This window comes from Dermochelys coriacea, chromosome 1 (genome assembly GCF_009764565.3).
Source record: "Dermochelys coriacea isolate rDerCor1 chromosome 1, rDerCor1.pri.v4, whole genome shotgun sequence".
In the NCBI taxonomy this organism is placed as follows: domain Eukaryota; kingdom Metazoa; phylum Chordata; order Testudines; family Dermochelyidae; genus Dermochelys; species Dermochelys coriacea.
Window position 1 is genome coordinate 199,552,119 of NC_050068.2, and position 20,407 is coordinate 199,572,525.

At 42.5% G+C, this 20,407-nt stretch overlaps 1 protein-coding gene across 1 annotated transcript in view; it reads right to left on the bottom strand.

Annotated features, from left to right (window-relative positions):
- The window catches only part of DPT (dermatopontin), a 35,051-nt gene extending 19,928 nt beyond the window's left edge, over window positions 1-15,123 (bottom strand). Inside the window, exons 1-2 of the mRNA XM_038370301.2 lie at window positions 14,769-15,123; window positions 8,160-8,285 (exon numbers count right to left, since the gene is read on the bottom strand). Coding sequence (XP_038226229.1) covers window positions 8,160-8,285; window positions 14,769-15,067 — 425 coding nt within the window. The 5' untranslated portion in view covers window positions 15,068-15,123. The remainder of the gene's footprint in view (window positions 1-8,159; window positions 8,286-14,768) is intronic.
- Window positions 15,124-20,407: the final 5,284 nt, after the last annotated feature.

Consider the following 20,407-nt stretch of genomic DNA (forward strand, 5'->3'; position numbering starts at 1 on the left):
ACACAAAAATGAGGAGGTTAGTTAAACAGAAATTAAAAGGTACAGTACCAAAAGTAAAATCCCTGCAAGCTGCATGGAAACTTTTTAAAGACACCATAATAGAGGCTCAATGTAAATGTATACCCCAAATTAAAAAACATAGTAAGAGAACCAAAAAAGAGCCACCATGGCTAAACAACAAAGTAAAAGAAGCAGTGAAAGGCAAAAAGGCATCCTTTAAAAAGTGGAAGTTAAATCCTAGTGAGGAAAATATAAAGGAGCATAAACTCTGGCAAATGAAGTGTAAAAATATAATTAGGAAGGCCAAAAAAGAATTTGAAGAAGACCTAGCCAAAAACTCAAAAAGCAATAGCAAAAAAAAAAATTTAAGTACATCAGAAGCAGGAAGCTAAACAACCAGTGGGGCCACTGGACGATCAAGGTGCTAAAGAGCACTCAAGGACAATAAGGGCATTGTGGAGAGACTAAATGAATTCTTTGCATAGGTCTTCACAGTTGAGGATGTGAGGGAGATTCCCAAACTTGAGCCATTCTTTTTAGGTGACAGATCTGAGGAACTGTCCCAGATTGAGGTGTCATTAGAGGAGGTTTTGGAACAAATTGATAAACTAAACCGTAATAAGTCACCAGGACCAGATGGTATTCAGTCAAGAGTTCTGAAGGAACTCAAATGTGAAATTGCAGGACTACTGGTCTGTAACCTATCATTTAAATTAGCTTCTGTACCAAATGACTGGAGGATAGGTAATGTGAGGCCAATTTTTAAAAGAGATGACCCTAGCAATTACAGGCTGGTAAGCCTGACTTCAGTACTGGGCAAAGAGGTTGAAACTATAATAAAGAACATAATTGTCAGACACATAGATGAACGTAATTTGTTGGGGAATAGTCAATATGGTTTTTGTAAAGGGAAATCATGCCTCACCAATCTACTAGAATTCTTCGAGGGGGTCAACAAGCATGTGAACAAGGGGATATAGTGTATTTTCAGAAAGCCTTTGACAAGGTCCCTCACCAAAGGCTCTTAAGCAAAGTAAGCAGTCATGGGATAAGAGGGAAGGTCCTCTCATGTATTAGTAACTGGTTAAAAGGTAGGAAACAAAGGGTAAGAATAAATGATCAGTTTTCAGAATGGAGACAGGTAAATAGTGGTGTCCCCCAGGAGTCTGTACTGGGTCCAGTTCTATTTAACATATTCATAAAAGATCTAGAAAAAGGGATAAACAGTGACATGGCAAAATTTGCAGATGATACAAAACTACTCAAGATAGTTAAGTCCAAGGCAGACTGTGAAGAGCTACAAAAAGATCTTTAAAAACTGGGTGACTGGGCAACAAAATGACAGATGAAATTTAATGTTGAAAAATGCCAAGTAATGCACATTGGAAAGCATAATCCCAACTATATATATAAAATGATGGGGTATAAATTAGCTGTTACCACTCAAGAAAGAGATCTTGGCGTCATTGTGGATAGTTCTCTGAAAACATCCACTCAATATGTAGCAGCAGTCAAAAAAGTGAACAGAATGTTGGGAATCATTAAGAAAGGGATAGATAATAAGACAGAAAATATCATATTGCCTCTATATAAATCCATGGTATGCCCACATCTTGAATACTGCATGCAGATGTGATCGACCCATCTCAAAAAAGATATATTGGAATTGGAAAAGGTTCAGAAAAGGTCAACAAAAATGATTAGGGGTATGGAATGGCTTCCGTATGAGGAGAGATTAATAAAACTGTGATTCGTCAGCTTGGAAAAAAGATGATTAAGGGGGGATACGATAGAGGACTATAAAGTCAGGACGGGTGGAAAAGTAAATAAGGAAGTGTTATTTACTCCTTTTCATAACACAAGAACTAGGGATCACCAAATAAAATTAATAGGCAGCAGGTTTAAAACAAAGAAAAGGAAGTATTTTTTCATACAACACACAATCAACCTGTGGAACTCCTTGCCAGAGGATGTTGTGAAGGCCAAGACTATAACAGGATTCAAAAAAGAACTAGATACATTCATAGAGGAGAAGTCCATCAATAGCTATTAGCCAGGATGGGCAGGGATGGTGTCCCTAGCCTCTGTTTGCCAGAAGCTGGGAATGGGTGACAGGGGATGGATCATTTGATGATTACCTATTCATTCCCTCTGGGGCACCTGGTATTGGCCACTGTCAGAAGACAGGATACTGGGCTAGATGGATCTTTGGTCTGACCCAGTAGGGCCATTCTTATGTTCTTGACTCACACTCTACAGCTCAATCCTCTGTACCCTTTCCCCCTCCCCAATAGCGGCTGTATTGCTAATGATGCCTTATCTTGCTTGTAAATTGCAGATTTATTATACAACCGTGTGGCCAGTGAGATGAGAAGTTGCTCTTTAACCTGGTCTTTCCTCATTATCATGCAGCGCTTCCTCCAATGGAACTGTGACCAAAAGCTGGGGTCTTATATTCTATGAAGGCACATGAACTTTGACCTTATACCCCTGATCTCTCAGGATAAGCAGTGGCCCACGGGTGACCGTGTTGCTTCAGGTGCTGTTTGTAGTTGCATAAAGAATGTGGTTTCGCTAAGGGGAATTTGATATTACAGGTGGTGATGGCTTCATGTGGCATGTTTGCAGCACATGTGAGTTAATTGTTTGTTTAACGGAGAGGAAGATTTTCATACTTTTGGAGTTGGGAATTATGGGCATCCCCACCTAGCAAGCAGGCTGTGTTGAAAAGCGAAGGGAGAGACTCTAGCCTAGCGCATGATTTTAGTAGAGCTCCAAGAGAAGAATGCTGCTAAGGATTCAAGAGCTACAAGGCGCTTGGAGCTGCTGCAAAGGCAGTGAGCCATTTATGGGGGCAGCATGGATGAGACACTGGACTGGGCCTCAGGAGTCCTGGGTTGTATTCCCAGTTCTGCTGGGTGGCCATAGGCAAATCACTTCACCTCTCCTTCCCCTCTGTTGTCTAATTAGACTATAAATTCTTTGGCGCAGGAACCATGTCTTATCATGTGTATGCACAGTGCCTAACACAACAAACCACAATCTCAGCTGAAGGCCCTGTAGACACTGCCACGATGCAATTCTCTGTGTGATCTGGGAGCTGCTGTCCATTCTGCAAAGGGGAAGGACTGAAATAGCGTTGGGTAGTTTTTCAACATTAAATGAATTAGGATCTCTTGCAAGGTGGCTGACTGAGAGCCACGGAGACTGAATTCGTCGGGCGGTATTCACTGGGGTATATGTCAGCAAGAAAACTTCACTTTTGCCTTAAAATGATCACATTCAACTGGAAGGTATTGAGAGCGGTAAATGTGGGTTTCCAATTCTGAAGTTGCTTTTCTGACTCTGTAACTGCATGGCTCATCATCTCAGAGGTGCCAGTTAAAGCTTCCATGGATTATAATATCGTTTTGATGGCAGCTTGGGTAAAGGAAACAGACAAGTCCTTTAAGGCCAATAAACTGTAAACGCTTTGAAAATGGTGATGTTGCCTGGGCGATCTAACTGAGAGAGAAAGCAGCCACAGCACAAGCCAGACCTTCTGGCACTCCAGCAATGCTGATTGTTTGGAGAAGGGAAACAATCATAAACAGTCTGTGCAGACTTTCAGCTGCTCAGGTGACGTGTTTGCTTTTGAGAGCATGGAGTCAAGCTTTTCAATTATCCCATGAAAAGAAAAATATGAGGTCTAATGGGATTATTTAGTAATGATATGTCCACATCTGCAAGGAATTTGTTGCCTTTCCAATTAGATTACATTTGGTTCCTTCCAGAGTGATGATGGACACCTGGTCTCCCACCACCAAACATACTTTACTTTTGTAGCATTTTCCCAGGCAGGTAAAGTATTGTGTTTTTTCCCTCTCCTGTAATTAATTTAACAATCTTTGGTATGGTAGAAATCCATGGAATTCAAGAACAAGACTTATCGTGGTAGAAAAAAAACAAGAACTCCCCAAAAAAATATCAAGTACAAAAATCTGAGACTGGAACAGGTTACTGTTGTAGCTTGTAAAGGGGTGCATATTGAGGAGTTTCACTGGGACTTAGTGGTGAGAACATATGTTCAATGTTAAGCATGTGCTTAAGTCCATCCTTCTTCTGCAAAGCTCTTAAGCATGGGTTTTAGTTATATAATGGTATATATAATCTGAAGAAGTGAAAGGTAAATGAACTTTATGTTTAGGCTGAGAAGTTGGAAAGATTCTAACAAGTTGTGTGCCAGCCTGCTGTATATTGGGAAGACTCTGCCTCTTGGGAAGGAACTTTTCATTTCATGAGGAGCATTGGGACAGGATGATTGATCATTTTCTCCTTCAGGTGAAACACAGATGCAATTTAAAGTGAAACCCAAAATATGAGTGATAGGTATATTGCAAGAGAAGATGCAGAATGGGCATGAAAACATTTTGAGTGGGAAAGGGGGTCAGACAAATTAGATGAAATCATCTTAATTCTCAAACTACTCTGTGAATCTCTGGCTCCTATTAGTTTTCCTTAGAAATCTCCCTGCACTCAGATACCACAGGGAAGGGCTCGTTTTGATTTAGATGAGAATAGATCAGGGATTCGCAAACATTTTGGTAGCATGAACCACATTTTCTTGTGGCTCACACATTATCCATGGGGCAAGTACAGTAATTGCACACATGGAAAAGTAATATTAGGAAAATATGCCTGTATTGGTTAGATGCCTTTTAATGCAATTGAGCAGGTGGAAGCAAGAAGGAGGAGCCAGCGCCATGTGAATAGCTAGTTCTCCACAGACAACCAGAAACTCTTCCACAGACTAGGCCACAGTTTAGGAGCCTCTGACAGAGAGAGGGAGAGGGGCAGTGGGGAAGAGAGAGAGAGAGAGAGAGAGATGTTATCAGAATTGGACAAGTATTGAAATAAATAATTAATCTTGCATTATCATTATTATTACTTCAGTAGCTCCAACAGTGATGAGATGCTTCATGGATAATTCAGAAGACAGATAATTCAGAAGATGATCCCTGCATCTAAATAGACCATATATAGCTAATGGCTGGTGGATGAGAAGTAAAGGAAAAACAAGTGCTGAGCAGTGAAGTTTAGCAGGGTCTGGTTAGTTTCATATTTTCTGTTGGAGTCACAGAGTGCAAGACCAGAATGAGTCATGTGAGGGGGTACACGTGCCCTCCATTGGGCAAGAAGAGGTTAACCCTATGCTGTGGGCTGAGGAAGCCAGGCCCCCTCTCTCCTGCTGGGCACGCTCCAACTGGAATCCCAGTATAAAAGGGAGCAGCCCAGCTCAATCTGCTCTGACCGCTGAGAAGACAGTCTGTGTTGCAGGTTCCTGTCCAGGAGCTGTTGGAGCCCCAGACTGCAGAGGCCAGGCGTGCCAAGACCCAGGAGAATACCTGGCTATCCATGGGAGCCCATGAGAAGGAGTCGTCAGAAGCTACACCGGCCAAGACCTCCAGAGAACCAGAGGGCCTATGGACTCTGGAGCAGACATTGACCCAGTTGTGGAACCAGGAACACAGTCAGTGTGTTTTGGACAGATCCTCACTGACCCAGTGGCAGATACTCTCACTGCTGATAGGGCCCTGGGCTGAGACCTAGTGGAGTAGGGAGGGCTTGGGCTCCCCTGCCCCAGCTGCCAACCCATTGCTGGGTGGTGGCCCACCCCACTTTTTGGCCATTAGGCCGTGCTGCCCTGCACCAAAGCGTGGGCCCACTGACTCTTGCCATTAGGCCCTACCACCCTGCACAGGAGGGCAGCCTTATCAACTCTGGCTACTAGGCCATGCTGCCCTACATGGAAAGGCAGCCCTTTTACCTTGACCACGGGGCCATAACTCCCCCCATAGGGGTGACAGGGTATACCTGCCCTGCGATAGGCCACTGGATCCTGGTCTCCTGTAAAGCACAGGCCACTAAACCCCACCTAGCCACCCCCACACTAAGCCAACAACCAGAATTAGACCCAAGTATTACAGCCTTCAGGAGACTAAACTACTGTGTGCTACAGGCAAAGGACAGGAGAGATCGAAGTCCATCAATGTCTGAGGCCTTTGCAATAGTTCAGTAGGGTTCTTATATTACTATATCTTGTACCTGTCTGGATAACACTACTTTGAAGGGAGGACTAGGGGCACTTGGAAGAAACATGTTTTAAGGAAAAAGAAAAGGAGTACTTGTGGCACCTTAGAGACTAACAAATTTATTAGAGCATAAGCTTTCGTGAGCTACAGCTCACTCATTGGATGCATCCGATGAAGTGAGCTGTAGCTCACGAAAGCTTATGCTCTAATAAATTTGTTAGTCTCTAAGGTGCCACAAGTACTCCTTTTCTTTTTGCGAATACAGACTAACACGGCTGCTACTCTGAAACATGTTTTAAGGAGGGACTTTAAGGAAGAGAGTGTCAGTGGGCCTGGCACACTGGGTCAGGGAGAGGTTCCAGGCTGAGGGAGCCACATGGGAAATGGCACAAGAGTGGAAGAAGGACATGAAAGCAGGATGTTAGACATGTAGCTTGAACAGAACAAACTGGACCCTGGAGTGAGTGCAAGAGATGAGAGCACAGAGTCAGGCGGAGTTAGACAGTGCAGATCTGACTTCATAATGTCTCTGTCCCCCTGGAGGGTCCCAAAGACCTTTAATAAACTGTGGGCAAAGTCTTGTCAGATCTGCCCAATGAATCTCCACTGTTGTATCCTGCCCTGTTTAGATGAATGGATCTCCAACCCACTCACTGGGGAATCTGAGCACAGAGAGTAGAACAGAGGAGCCAAGATTTGTTGCATGGATCTGCAAGCAGGATTTTACCATGTTTATGAAGGAAACACTTCACCCTCCTTAAAATGCTTCCACTTCTGCATTGGAATATGGCTGCTCTTTAACAGTGCAACAAACCCTACCCAACATCTGACAACAAGAAATGGAGAATGTCATGTCTTTTTGAAACAGATGGGCAGTCTCCAGGCTTGTGTGTAGTGTAGAAAAGAAACACAAGACGTGATGAACCCAAGACTATTATTTTAGATCTTGTGCTAATCTGCCTTCAGATTTGCAGGGCATGGCCAAGTGGTAATATTAAAACTCTTTGAAGGAGAGTGATTTGAATGATTTTAACTGTTTCATTGGAACACATACAACAAATTCCTGCCTTTAAAATCTGCCTAAAAATGAGATCCAAACAAAGTCTCCCTCACAGGCTGGAGACTTGGCCGGTCTGTCAGTACAATTTGCAAATGCACAGCATCTGCAGACCACATAAAGTGGGAAGGTCACAGAGGGGCATTTACAGATTTTGCTATAGCTCCTTTTACTTGGGCTTTAAAAAATGCAGTTTCTTTCCCTCCTGGCTGTAAGGAGATTGGATTCTGAAAATTAGTGCACTGCTGTTGCGTTTGGTCGGTAGCCAGCCAGCCAAACAATAAGGCCTGCAGGCATGTGAACATCTCATATGCATCTCAATGAAGAATGCGCTTCAAAAACTAGTTCTGGTCACAAAGCTATAAGCACATTGTTTCCTTAAAAAATGTGTAAGAGAATTATTTAGTTTGCCAGTGAAAAAAATGCTGGATTAACAACCATGGAAACTGAAGTCCTCTGTTTCGCCTCAGAGTAGGCAGGAGCAATTCAAGCTTGCCTTCTAATATCCTGCTAATAAACTTCCTCCTTGATTTAGAAGGACCACATCTAGGGGCAGCAGAGGAGCTCACTACCCATGGCTCAGTTAGTCCTTAGTCTCCTTGATGAGACTGCCAACAAGGAGACCAACAAATGCCAACTGTGATGATTTTTTCTGAGATGTGGACATCTCTTTACCAGGCCTTGGACTATGATCACTAATTCATTTCCACAGAGTCCCCCAAACAGCCTATGTACTACAAAGAAATTGGAGAATGATTTGTGTGAGGTGACTAGAGGTGAAAAGTTCCCTACTCTGTTCCCAAATCCCCTGAGCCATACAACCCCACAGGTGATACTGCTTGGCCAGAACGGAAATATACATGGTTCACCTCAGTACACAGAACTAACTTCTTCTCAATGCATAAGACAACAGGGCACTGAACTTCCCGGGACCAATGGTCAGTTATGCTACATTGGGAGGACAACAATTCTGAATGCTTTGCAGCAAAAACTGAGTAGATTTGGGCTGTAGTAAATCTTGTGGAACTCACCTACAGGAGTATGAGCATTTCCGGCTGTAGCGGCAGCAGTAAAATTGCCACTCCCGATCGAGCACAGATGGAAAATACTGGCTCTGGAACCCTGCCACTAGTCCATTATTTGAACAGGTCTGATACCTGAGAGAAGGAAGGGAAAAACAAAAGACATTAAATAATATTGTAAAGAAAAAAGCAGCACTTATATAGCAATTTATATCTTCAAAGCACTGGGCAAGGAAACGATACAGTGTTGCCAACCCCAAATATTCAAAAATCATGAATCAGGCAAAGATTGGCTTTAAAATGTTAAATTAATGCTTCTTTTTCTTTGCCCTCTGGTATTTGAACATTTAGGGTTCACTGGGGTCACATTTTCAAGCTTTTCTTTGCAATCTTGTGGCGTAGAAATTGTCTTTGATTAAAACGAAAGTTGAATTTCTTATGTAACCGCTTGAATCCAGGAGCTGGGGTGTTAATAAAAACATCAAATATTGTGTGATAAAGTCCCAAGAGTTGGTAACAGCAATACATTATTTTGCATGCGAGGAAACGGAGACATTCTCTGGGGGGAGATTAAAAGACTTGCCCAAGGTTTTGAGTTTGGATTTGCAAAATGAATTGCTGCTAAATTTACTAAACCACTAGGCTAAAAGTTATGAGGAAAGTCCTCTACCAACAACCTGGGGTTACAAAAAACTCAGTTTTCCTCGTACGGCAGACGATGCCTGAAAATCCTATGGTATGATACTACCACAAATGTCCCTCTTCAGAGCCAATTTATAAAGGATGGATTCACACATCATGGAGATGGCAGCCATGACAAACTGACTCAGTAGGAACAGCACCACACTGTTAAATATTAAATATTTTTCATATTCCATGCAAAATTTCCTCCAAGTGGAGCAGCAGGACAGAAGTGCATGTCTGCTGGTTTTGCTGATGCAGTCCTTGTTTTACAGAAAGCCTTTACCTGAGCAATAAAGCCCAACATCATTATTTATCAGCCCATTAAGGACAAGAAGGGAAGGGTAAGTGCTTGAGGCAAAGCTGAAAGTAGTTAAAGCACTTCAGCTCAGGCCAAGGGAGGCCCTCACACTGTCCAGCTCCACTGAGGTCTTGCAACTTCCTGCCATCTGCTTCTGCCAGGGTTTCAAGGAAACTCCACCATCCATTTCCTCCAGGGCCTTAGGAATCCTGTCACCCACTTCCCCGTGGCCATAGGCAACCCTGCTGTCCAATTTGGCTCATACCACTAGCAACCCTTTTTCCCTCACATGAGCTACTGGCAGTGACCCATTCCTTTCCCACACAGCATCTCTGCCCTTTGGGGAGGCTAGTGCCTCTTCCCCATGGCCTCACTCCTTGTTGAGGTTGACTAATGAGGACTATACACAAACCTAAGCAGCCCTGCTTCCATTTCCATCTATGCAAATAGTCCCACTGGATTCAATACAGTGGATCTGTGTAAACATGCTCCCTGCTATCCCTTTAAAATAAACCTACAACTGTAAGGAAAAACAGCTTGTTTATGGCATCTAGCATAAATGGGAACATGTGGAAAGGGCAGTCTAAAAAGCAGGCAGCCTGATTCCCAGGTTTGTGTAATGTTTCCCCAGTGTTGATCATAGAGTCTGCACAAAAACAGTCCTCCACAAATATACTGGGCTGTGCTGCCAACATGTTAACAGGCAACTCCCACACACATTTGCTTCTAATCTGTGCCCCAGGGATGTGTGTGAGTGTGTGAGTGAGAGAGAGAATGATTCAGAGACTGCAGAATCTATTTTCCCCACTTCCAGCAAAACACTTTCTTAGAATCCTAACCAAGGAAAAAAGGCAACAAACTTGCATTAAACTGCACTTTGTTAGAAAAGTTTATACATTGTGCCTGAAAAATAAACAGAGTTTTTTGAGGGTAGGGCACAGCATTCGTTTATGTAATAAGGAGAGGGGCTGGGGAATGAAGACCTCACAAAGGGACATCCTCTCTTGCGCAAGAGTTGTTTGTTTGGTTATTTTAATCCATGCCATTTCATGCAATTTGGTTCATTCCATCCACAGTTGCTCTTCCTAAATATATATTTTTAAATAGTCTCTGGCAGAGATAATTGAGCAGCAGCCACAGAAGAAGTGAACTTCACCAGAGGCAGAGAAATCCCCAACCCCTTCCTTCATTCAGGTGGAAAAGTTTTAAACCTGAACTCCCAGGGCCCCCTCCATTGTAGAAGGAATGGGATAGACATAAATTACCCTTCCTTGGATTACACATCCCTGTTCAAAATGTGTCACTGTGTAGCTGCCACAATGAAGCCATAATTAACAGGGCGTAGCTTATTAATTACTAGAAACTGACACAGTCCCCCAGACCTCCAATCCCCACCGCTGCCTACCTACCAGTCATTAAGGGCCAGATTCTGCTGCCCTAATGAGTAGTATCTTGTTCCCCAAACAGTCTCTGAGAAGCCAGTGGAGACACTTGTGAAGTAAGGGTGCTACTCAGCATGACTAAAGGTGTCAGAATCTCTCCCTTCATAAATAGGCCCCAATTCAGCTAAGTCCTTAAACACGTGCTTAATTTTAAACACATTCATAGATTCAGAAGTCAGAAGGGACTAGTCTGACATCTTATAAATCTAGTCTGACATATTATAAATCACAGGCCACAGAATTTCATCCAGTTACTCCTGTACTGAGCCCACATGCTTATTCAGCAATATGTTTAAGCCCATTTCTATTCAGTAGAGCCCATAAACATATACCTAACTGTAAGCACATGCTTATGCTCATCTCCTAATCAGCAAAGCACTTAAAGTTAAGCCTGTACTTAAGTGAACACATGCTGAATCAGGGTCATAATGGTGAAAAGTCGTAATATTTCTTCCTCTCTGAGTTTACATCCCCACTCCATTTTCTCTCTAATGTTTTTTTTTTTTCAAAATAATGTCTCTTAGGTTTATTTCTGCTTTGAAAACTGCACAATATACAGAGATGGTAATTAGTTAAAAACACACAACTATACAGTACCAAGTCATTGGTCAAAGGTCTCTTTTTGGTGTTTCCGCCAGACTGAGGTTTCTGATGCATGTTTTAGACAAGATAGCCTGCAATTGGAGAGAATTCAGAGGAGAGCAGCAAAAATGATCAAAGGTTGATTAAAGAGCTGGGAAAATTAGACCTCTAAGCAAATGGAGAACATGTTCAGGCTGAAAGCAAAGAGGCAGAGTGGGGGCATGGCAACTGTGACAGATATTGCAATTGTACATTAATATCTGTGGGGCCCATATTGTATTAAGTTTATGTATCACCATGAGGCAGGGATTGTGTGCAACTCTGGGGAGCAAGGTGAGTGTGGGGGAAGCGGGCGAGTTTATCACAGCTCCTCCAGAACCAAAAACAGTGAGGTGTGATTACTGAGTAAACACCTCCAGAGAGGTACCAACCATGGGTAGGCCTGCATATACTGGTTCAAACTGGGTTTTCTAGAGACCAACAGACAAAGACAGGGCTTTTGGCATAAAAAGGCTGCATTTAAACTGACTCAGGGCTTTCCTTCTGATCCAGCAAACGGGCAGAACCTTCTCTCTAAGGGCCCCAACCCTTGTAGAAGAATTGAAAAGACTTTGGGAAGACTGATGGGTGACCTCTGGTAAGCTTTTAGCGTTTGCATAGGAACTTTTACTGTTTTTATATGTTTTCTCTGTGATGCTTTTACCTTAAGAATAAATGTGCTTGGTCAGAAAGAGCTGTGTGGTAACTTGTAACAGTTTGAAAAACACTGTTCATAGCCTTCAGAGAGAAAGCAGTGCACAGGTGCTGGCCTTTTAGGCAGACTGGCTTGCTTGGGATATCTCAGTGTAAGGCAAGGAGCTGTGTAGCCTTAAAACCCCTGCTCCGAAGGAAGAGAGACATACGTCTCTGCCCAAGAGAGGTGATGGCTGGGAGCCAGAAACCTGAAGTGGTAGCCTCAAGGGACCACAGAGGGGAATACAGGTACAGATACCCTGAAACTGTAACAACAACCACCTGCTAATATGCTAAAGGGACGTCATGCAGACAATACATTTATTCTCATTAGTCAGTGAAGGCAGGACAAGAAGTAACAGGCATCGACTGCAGCAGGGAAAATGTAGATTAAATATTAGGAAGAATTTTGCAGCTTTATGTTTGTCAATGGAGCTGGCTGCCAATGGAGGCTATGGAATCTCTGTTGTTGGTGATATGCCAAGTGAGGCCAGCCATCCACCAGTCAGGGCTGATGTAAGGATAATAAAATCCATCCCGCCACAATGAGAAATGGATTAGATAATCCAGCAAAGATTGTTGCCAACTGAAATTAATCTAATTTGTCACTCACAAGCAGAACTGATCAATCAGGAGGCCAAAAAAGATACAGAGATGGCCAGAAAGATACCCACCATACTACAGATTATTATTCATATTTGTGTTCCTACACAGTTCCTGAATGGATGTATTTTCAGTATAGTGTCAGGCACTCAAATACCATGGTGATGAGCCTGGTAGAGAGCTGGAAAAGAGAGGCAGATAAATAAATAAAGAAAATACAGAAGGATTAGATTTTCAAAAGCCCTAAGAAAGTGACATAGGAACACAAGTCCCAACGACTTTCAGTGGTCACTTAGGTGCTTTTAAAAATCCCACTTGAAATAGATCCATATAGGAAAAGAGAAAATGCTCAATATAGAGATAAGATAAACAGAACAGACAGATAAAAGAGTTAGACAGGACAGGTTAGTTAAGAGAGTAGCATCCAAAATAGATAAGACCAACAAATGGAAAAGATAGTTAAATAAAATATCCAAGATAAATAAATAATGGCGAGAAAAAGATAGGTAAACACAGAAAAAGAGAGAGAGAGAAATATCTAAGATAGATAATTCATAGAAAAAAAGAGATGAGAGAGAGAAAAGAAAGAGAAGAGAAAGAAAGTGTGAGAGACAAAGTAGAAAGATCTAAGAGATGAGAAAGAAATAAGGCATAGATGATATGCAGAGGATATAGACTTCCTAAGTACATATAGTTCTGATGATGAATGTCGCTAGATGGTTCAGATGGCATAAGAAACATTTTGTGTAGAATTACACAATATCCTGTTTGTGAGAAATGACTTCAGCAATTACTTTCAAGGATTGTTTGAGAAGAAAAAAAGTTTTCTTTATTTTTAAACAATAGAAAGAACTCATTCAAAATTATTATGTAATAAATGAAAATTGCATCAAAGTATTAAAAGGACTGTGTAATACAACATAACCAGAATGATCTCAATCTCTTGCTTATCCTTCCATCTCTGTCTCCTTCCTACCCCTTCCTTTTTCTTTTCAGTCTTATTCCAAAGTGAGTATAAAGAGTCAATTTTGTTCTTAGCAATTGCATCAGCCATAGGAACTTATCACAGGGTGAACTGAGGAGCATTCAGAACACGACTCAAACCCCTTGAAAATCAAGGGTTTCACATTTCATTTTGAATTTTTGAAAAATTTCCTGTTTCATGCAAAATCTGCAAAAGTTTGTGTTCTTTGGCTCAAAAAAAAATTCAGTAATCTAAAATGTCTGAAATTTTTAAACTGAATACATGAACATTTTCAACATGTGTCTGTTTTCCATTTCATGAAAACATCATGAGAAAATGAAATTTGGGGATCATGTAATGCCCCAGAATGAAATGCCATAGATAGTCTCATGAAACTTTGCCACCCACCCCCAAAATCTGATCATTTCTATAAAGTCCTTCTCAGAAGCACAGTAGTGTATATGCATGTTACATATGAACTACAGCGGATTATATTAGGCTTTACATAACATGCTACATCATTATCATATAATTAATATTCACTATCATCATCATAGATTAGCATGCATTTTTGGCCCCTGTAACACTGATGTGAGTAGTAAACAGTGCCGTACTGGGCCCAAGCCAAAGTCTTCAGCAACAAAAATATATAGAGAAAAAACAATATTAAGCTGGGAAGGAGCTTTTTCTAATGATTAGAGTTGGAGATTGGTAGTCAGGAATTTTGGGTTCTGATCACAGCTCAGTTACTGATTCCTCGTTTAGCCCTGGGCAAGTCACATCCCCTCTCTGTGTCTCAGAGTAGCAGCCGTGTTAGTCTGTATTCACAAAAAAGAAAAGGAGTACTTGTGGCATCTTAAAGACTAACAAATTTATTTGAGCATAAGCTTTCGTGAGCTACAGCTCACTTCATTGGATGAAGTGAGCTGTAGCTCACGAAAGCTTATGCTCAAATAAATTTGTTACTCTCTAAGGTGCCACAAGTACTCCTTTTCTTCTCTGTGTTTCAGTTTCCCCATCTGTAAAATCAACAGCAACAATACCAAACCACCTCAGAGGTGAGGTTGTGAGGCTAAATCACTTAATGTTCGCAAAGTGCATTGGACTCCTCCAGTGGGAAAGTGCTATAGAAGTGTAATGTAGGACCATTATCACATCAGTATGCATCATTACTAATTTGACTAAGACAGTCATTTGTAATGGCTAAGCAGATAATTAATGTGCACTTGTACTATCACCACTGTGCTAATATGCACCCTTCGACTTTGGCCATTGCAATTTCTCTTTCAAAAGATAGTTTAACAGTATCCTACCATTGCATTCCAGCTCTGTTGATCTCTTCCCACCAGCATTCTGTTGGTTCCCCAAGACTCTGGGGCGTAGGCATGCATGCATAGTTCCACAGTCTGTCAGAGCCTTCCTTCTTGCTGAAAGTGCTCCTTACCGCCACTATCACCTGGCCATGCGGGCATTGGAAGTTGAAGCCCTGACGATACACATTGACCCACTCATCATTACCCCCGTAGTCATAGGGTTGATAGTTATAATCCCCATACTGGCCCCAAGCCACCGTCACCAGTGGTAGGAATACACAGAGAAGAACAAGGTCCATGTTGAATATGTTTCTGGTTTAGAAATGCCCCACTGGTTTGTTGTGCTGGCCCTTTTATATTGCCTCCAACATGTGGCTTCCAGATGTTTCATATCGAGATCCAAGTGCAATGTGTCATTGTTTAGCAAAAATTCTCTGACCTAAAATATTGGCTACAGACACTTTCAATTACTTTTAAGGTGGAACTCTGCAAGCATAGTAGTGCTTAGGAACATAGGAGCTGGAATTTCCCAGGAGTGTGAACTTCTCCAATCCCTTACTGTAAAACTACTGTCTATAAAGGTTGTACATATACATCACACATGGATAATACATAAGCTGCAGCAACCCATTGTGCAATAGTTAGGTTGAAAAACAGTTTCATTTGAAATTCAAGCTCTATTACATATGGACAGAATTTGGTGAAATGTTGATCTTTAGGTTGCAATTTTCCATTCTTGGCATTTGTCCATCTTTTTTCATCTTGAACAAAAATGGGTCTATTATTTTTGAGTGAGAAGGAAGTGGGGGAAAATATACTTTTCCCATTATAAAAATATCCTTTAGACTTTTTGGAGCCCAAGTGACTTTTGGTTGATTGTCCTGATCTAGCATGGGGATGGCCCTCATTGAGGAGCAGAGCACAAGCTGTTTCAAGAGGAAAGTGATTTTGCAATGACTGAATTAAGAGCATTTGAAAATGACATATGCCGCGCGTTCAGCAGATATTGTTGCTAAGGTCATTAAGTGTACTCCTAGGCCCTGATTCGGGAAACCATCCGCATTCAGGAAACCACTTAAGCAACGGTTTTACTTTAAGTATGTGCTAAAGTCTTATAGAAGCCAAGGAGGCTTAAGCATGAATTTAAGGTTAATCATGTGCCTAAAGGCTTTTCTGAATCAGAGCACTAAGGAATGATTCACTGGAGGCATGGGGGCCTAAGCTGACTTTATAGTGAACTGGCTCCAGAATCACTGTCTGCAGAGCCGCCTTAGTCTCCAAGTGAGAGGATCCAAATGACAAAGATCCCCACATGTCCCTGCCTGCCCATTCACTGCATATCATGCAGATCTTAAAACATCCATGTGCCCCCATCCCCAGCTGCTGCTATTCCCAGAATTCACAATTAAGCAGACTTGCTGCAGCGAGTGGGCTGGACTTGCTGGAAAAGCCAACTACCTTGTAGAGATCCAAGCTCCATTACAGCAGGGTGACTGCTCTGATGACACTTAGAAGCTCCACAGGGCACATGCCTTTGTAACGCCAACAGACCAAAGTCGTTGGCGGGCAGGATTGAATCTAGAACCTTTGGAGCTTAAAGCATGGGCCTCTACTGCATGAGCTAAAAGACAACTGGCTCTAAGCTAAGGCTGTAGAGCAGACTCATTTAACTCTCTCTCTTAGTGGTCTTTGTGCCATTAGATTGGACAGAACGCTGTGGGTTGCACCTTTACCAGCTGGCCCCAGCTCTCAGAAGCTCCACAGGAATAGAACTCCCCACCTGCACCCATCTTAAAGTGAAGCTTCCAGCCTCTGGATTTTAGGCCTTCTGCAGCAGTAGGGGATCTGGATGACCAGGGTCTTGGAAGAGACATGAAGAGTCCTGGGGATAAAGAAGACACTGTATCCCCATGTACATATGCATTACAGTCAGCTTTAATAATATGATCTCACACTGTTTCTCACAATGCAATAGCATATGACTGACCCCATAGATACATGAGTTCAACATATTGTAGTATTGTGCACTTCTCTGTGTCTGCCTGACAGAGGCTATGAAAATAATCTATAGAAGTACATAGTAAACCGCACATATACAACATATGGAGCTCGACCCTCAGCTGGTGAAAATGAGTGGAACGCTATTGATTTCAGCAGAGCAATGTGGAATTACACCACTTGAGGATATGGCCCATGAAGTACAACATCAAGGAACAGTAGCAAAAAAAGTACATCTCTAGAGGGTTGGAATTAACTTTCAAAATTAAATTATTTCAGTGAATTTATGAATGGGGATTTATGAATGAATCTTACTATGAATACACTATCAAATCAGGAAGCCATCACAGAGTGTTTATTAGATATTTTCTCTGGACTGTGATCCAACCCTATTCCTAACCTAACAGTAGGCTTCCTAATGCAATTAATGCAAAATCCCAGCCTCACCAGCTTCCCATCTGATCCCCACATGCGATTCCCAAGTGTCTATCACTTGGAAACTATGCAGTGCTCTAAGCCAGTGGTTCTCCACGTTTTCCACAGCAGGACCCCTTCAGGATCAACCCCTCCCCCCACCCTCTAATTAGGTTCTGGTTGGGATCCCTGATCCCATTTAGCAATATGAGCAATGCAGAGTGGGACTCTTGAGGCATCTGAAGCTACCAACAGCATCCCCCGGGTGCCAGACAGGGGAATGTCCACATGTGGACAACTCTGAATAATGAATAAGTAGCTGTGGAGCTGAAGTTGTGCATGGGGCTGGTAACCCCATCATGTCAGAGCAGACTTGCTACAGAAATGAATACCAGAAGCCATCTCGGTGTGCAGCAGGTCAAACAAGAGATCAGCTTCATGTGAAGAACATAACGGTCATTGATCAAACCCATAACAAAGCCCACATGTCAAAAAGTCCCTTGCTCAAGGCCAGATCAGTAATGAAAATCAGATTTTGAAATGGGAGAAAGAAGTTAAATACATCAACATGACAATCAGTAGCCTGAACAAGCCAGCACAAGGCTGAAATAAATGGTAGAAACTGGTGGGGACCCAATGCACCTGAGGGTGCCTGAGGAGAAAGAAAGAAAGAAAGAAAGAAAGAAAGAAAGAAAGAAAGAAAGAAGAGTGGGACTCCCATGCTGCACCATGGAAATGATTGTGTTGCATTGTGGGAGATGTGATCTGGTAAGGGACGGTCAAAGAGGGGAGAATGGGGCCTTGAGGGATCTGGAAATACAGCTCCCATGAGGCACCATGGCAGTTCAAATAGATTCAGATTAATGTCAATCCAAAACAATATGTTTCATTATTTCCAAATCAATTTTTTTCTGAACCCTTAGTTCCATGGAAAGTTTTGGTATTTCGAGTTTTCACACTGATTTGGGATGAAAATAAATATTGAAGTATCAACATTTCTCATGGCAGGGAAATTCCGTTTCTCAGTCAGCTCTAGGACGAGAACCTTTGTGAAGGGTTAAAAAGAAAAGTCTAAATGTGTGAACTTTCCTTCTGAGTAACACCAATGTTCACTGAGCTCTGAAGTTCACAGCTGCCTGGCTCATAGGGTGAAACTTAGGCTGTGTCTACAGTAGGCTTTTTGCTTTAATGCTTTCCATCACTGCTATAACCAAGGCAGTTCCATTAGTGGTAGCAGTGCTGGGAAGTGCTAGCATAAAGAGGTCTCCAGTCGGTCACTGGTGTTTTGACCACCCTGTCATCTAACCCTGCTCAAAGCAGTCTACAGACTACACAGTGGTTAAAAGGCCAATGATTAGAGGTCTTGAAACAGACAGGCGTAGCAGAACCGAAGTTCAGGCAGTCTGACTGGCTGCATGGCATGATGTGGACAGCATTATAAGCCAAATCTGAGTTCTTGCGTTGAGTTCAGCTGAAGTTTGCCTGGGAGAAAATCTCAGAACCTGGTCCTTTCTGAAATGCCTTGCCCTGTAATTTGACTTTGAAAAAGTCAGTTGCCTGCCTTGTGGTTTGATGTTCTCACAGTCTTGCGCATAAATCAGCAAAGCAGAAAACAACAATATGGTAGGGGATAGGAGACTCTAAAGTCTCCCTGTTGTCAATGCCTTACCGTAAATATGCAATAACTAGTAATACTTTCTATCAATACTTAAAAATGCTACAGTTTAACCCATCTAAACCACATACTGTCTTCTACAGCTGTGGTTCTCAAAGCTGGTCCACTGCTTGTTCAGGGAAAGCCCCTGGCGCGCCGGACCAGTTTGTTTACCTGCCATGTCTGCAGGTTCGGCTGATTGCGGCTCCCACTGGCCACGGTTTGCCGCTCCAGGCCAATGGGGGCTGCGGGAAGCAGTGCAGACCAAGGGACCTGTTGGCTGCCCTTCCCGCAGGTAATCAAACCTGCCAAAATCAAAAGCGCCAGGGGCTTTCCCTGAACGAGTCTTTGAGAACCACTGTTCTACAGTAGTTGCCTGATAGCACTACAATAACATTCCTGTAAGACCATTGCTTTGGATCACTGCTTTAAAATACTGTAGTATATTTTTTAGTGTGTAGAATCATTGCTGTGGATCCAGTTCTAATTTTTCAAAGGAACATTATGACTTGCTTATGTTTGTTTGTTTTCAGCATAGAGCTCCAATGCTAGAGTTGGATGGATATGAAAGCTTTATTTACTGCTTAGTGAATGTAAAAAGTATCCTAGAGCAGTAACAGGATGATGGGGAATGCACACTTGTTCAATTACATGCACGATTAGGGCCTGATTCTGCAATCCATTACTCATGGGAGTAGCTCCATTGACTCTGATGAGGCTGTTCGTAGGTGAAATTCACCCCTGTACAGAGGGCCAGCTGAGGGTGTATAAGAACATAAGAATGGCCATATGGGTCAAACCAATGGTTCGCCTAGCCCAATATTCTGTCTTCCAACAGTGGCCAGTGCCAGGTGCTTCAGAGGGAATGAACAGAACAGGGCAATTATCAAGTGATCCATCCCCTATTGTTCAGTCTCAGCTTTTGGCAGTCAGAGGTTTAGGGACACCCAGAGCATGGGGTTGTGTCCTTGACCATCTTGGCTAATATCCTACATGAACTTATGTAACTCTTTTTTGAGCCCAGTTATACTTTTGACTGTCACAACATCCCCTGGCAAAAGACTGACTGTGTATTGTGTGAAGAAGTATTTCCTTATGCTTGTTTCAAACCTGCTGCATATTAATTTCATTGAGTGACCCTAGTTCTTGTGCTATGAGAAGGAGTAAATAACACTTCCCTATTCACTTTCTCCATGCCATTCATGATTTTATAGACCCTATCATATCTCCCCTTAGTTGTTATCACATTCTGGGGTTCAATCCAGACCAGTGAGGGGTTGTGTCACCATCTGCCCTGCAACCTTGTTTGTCTCTCAATTCTTTGCTGCTGTAGCTCCCAACCTGGGCCTCTCACAAACAGCCAAACAGCATGCAGGTCACACTCTGAGTGTCTGTGAATAGCTGCAGCTCTGGTCCAGCAACTCTGACTCCAGAGCCTGTCAGCAACACACAAGCCACACTCTGGCTTCCAGCAGGGTGACCCCAACACACTTCCAGTCCTGCATTTTCCCCAAAAATATTCTCCATGTTCTGCAGTGTCCAGCCCTCTCCTGGGCAATTCAGATATTATAGA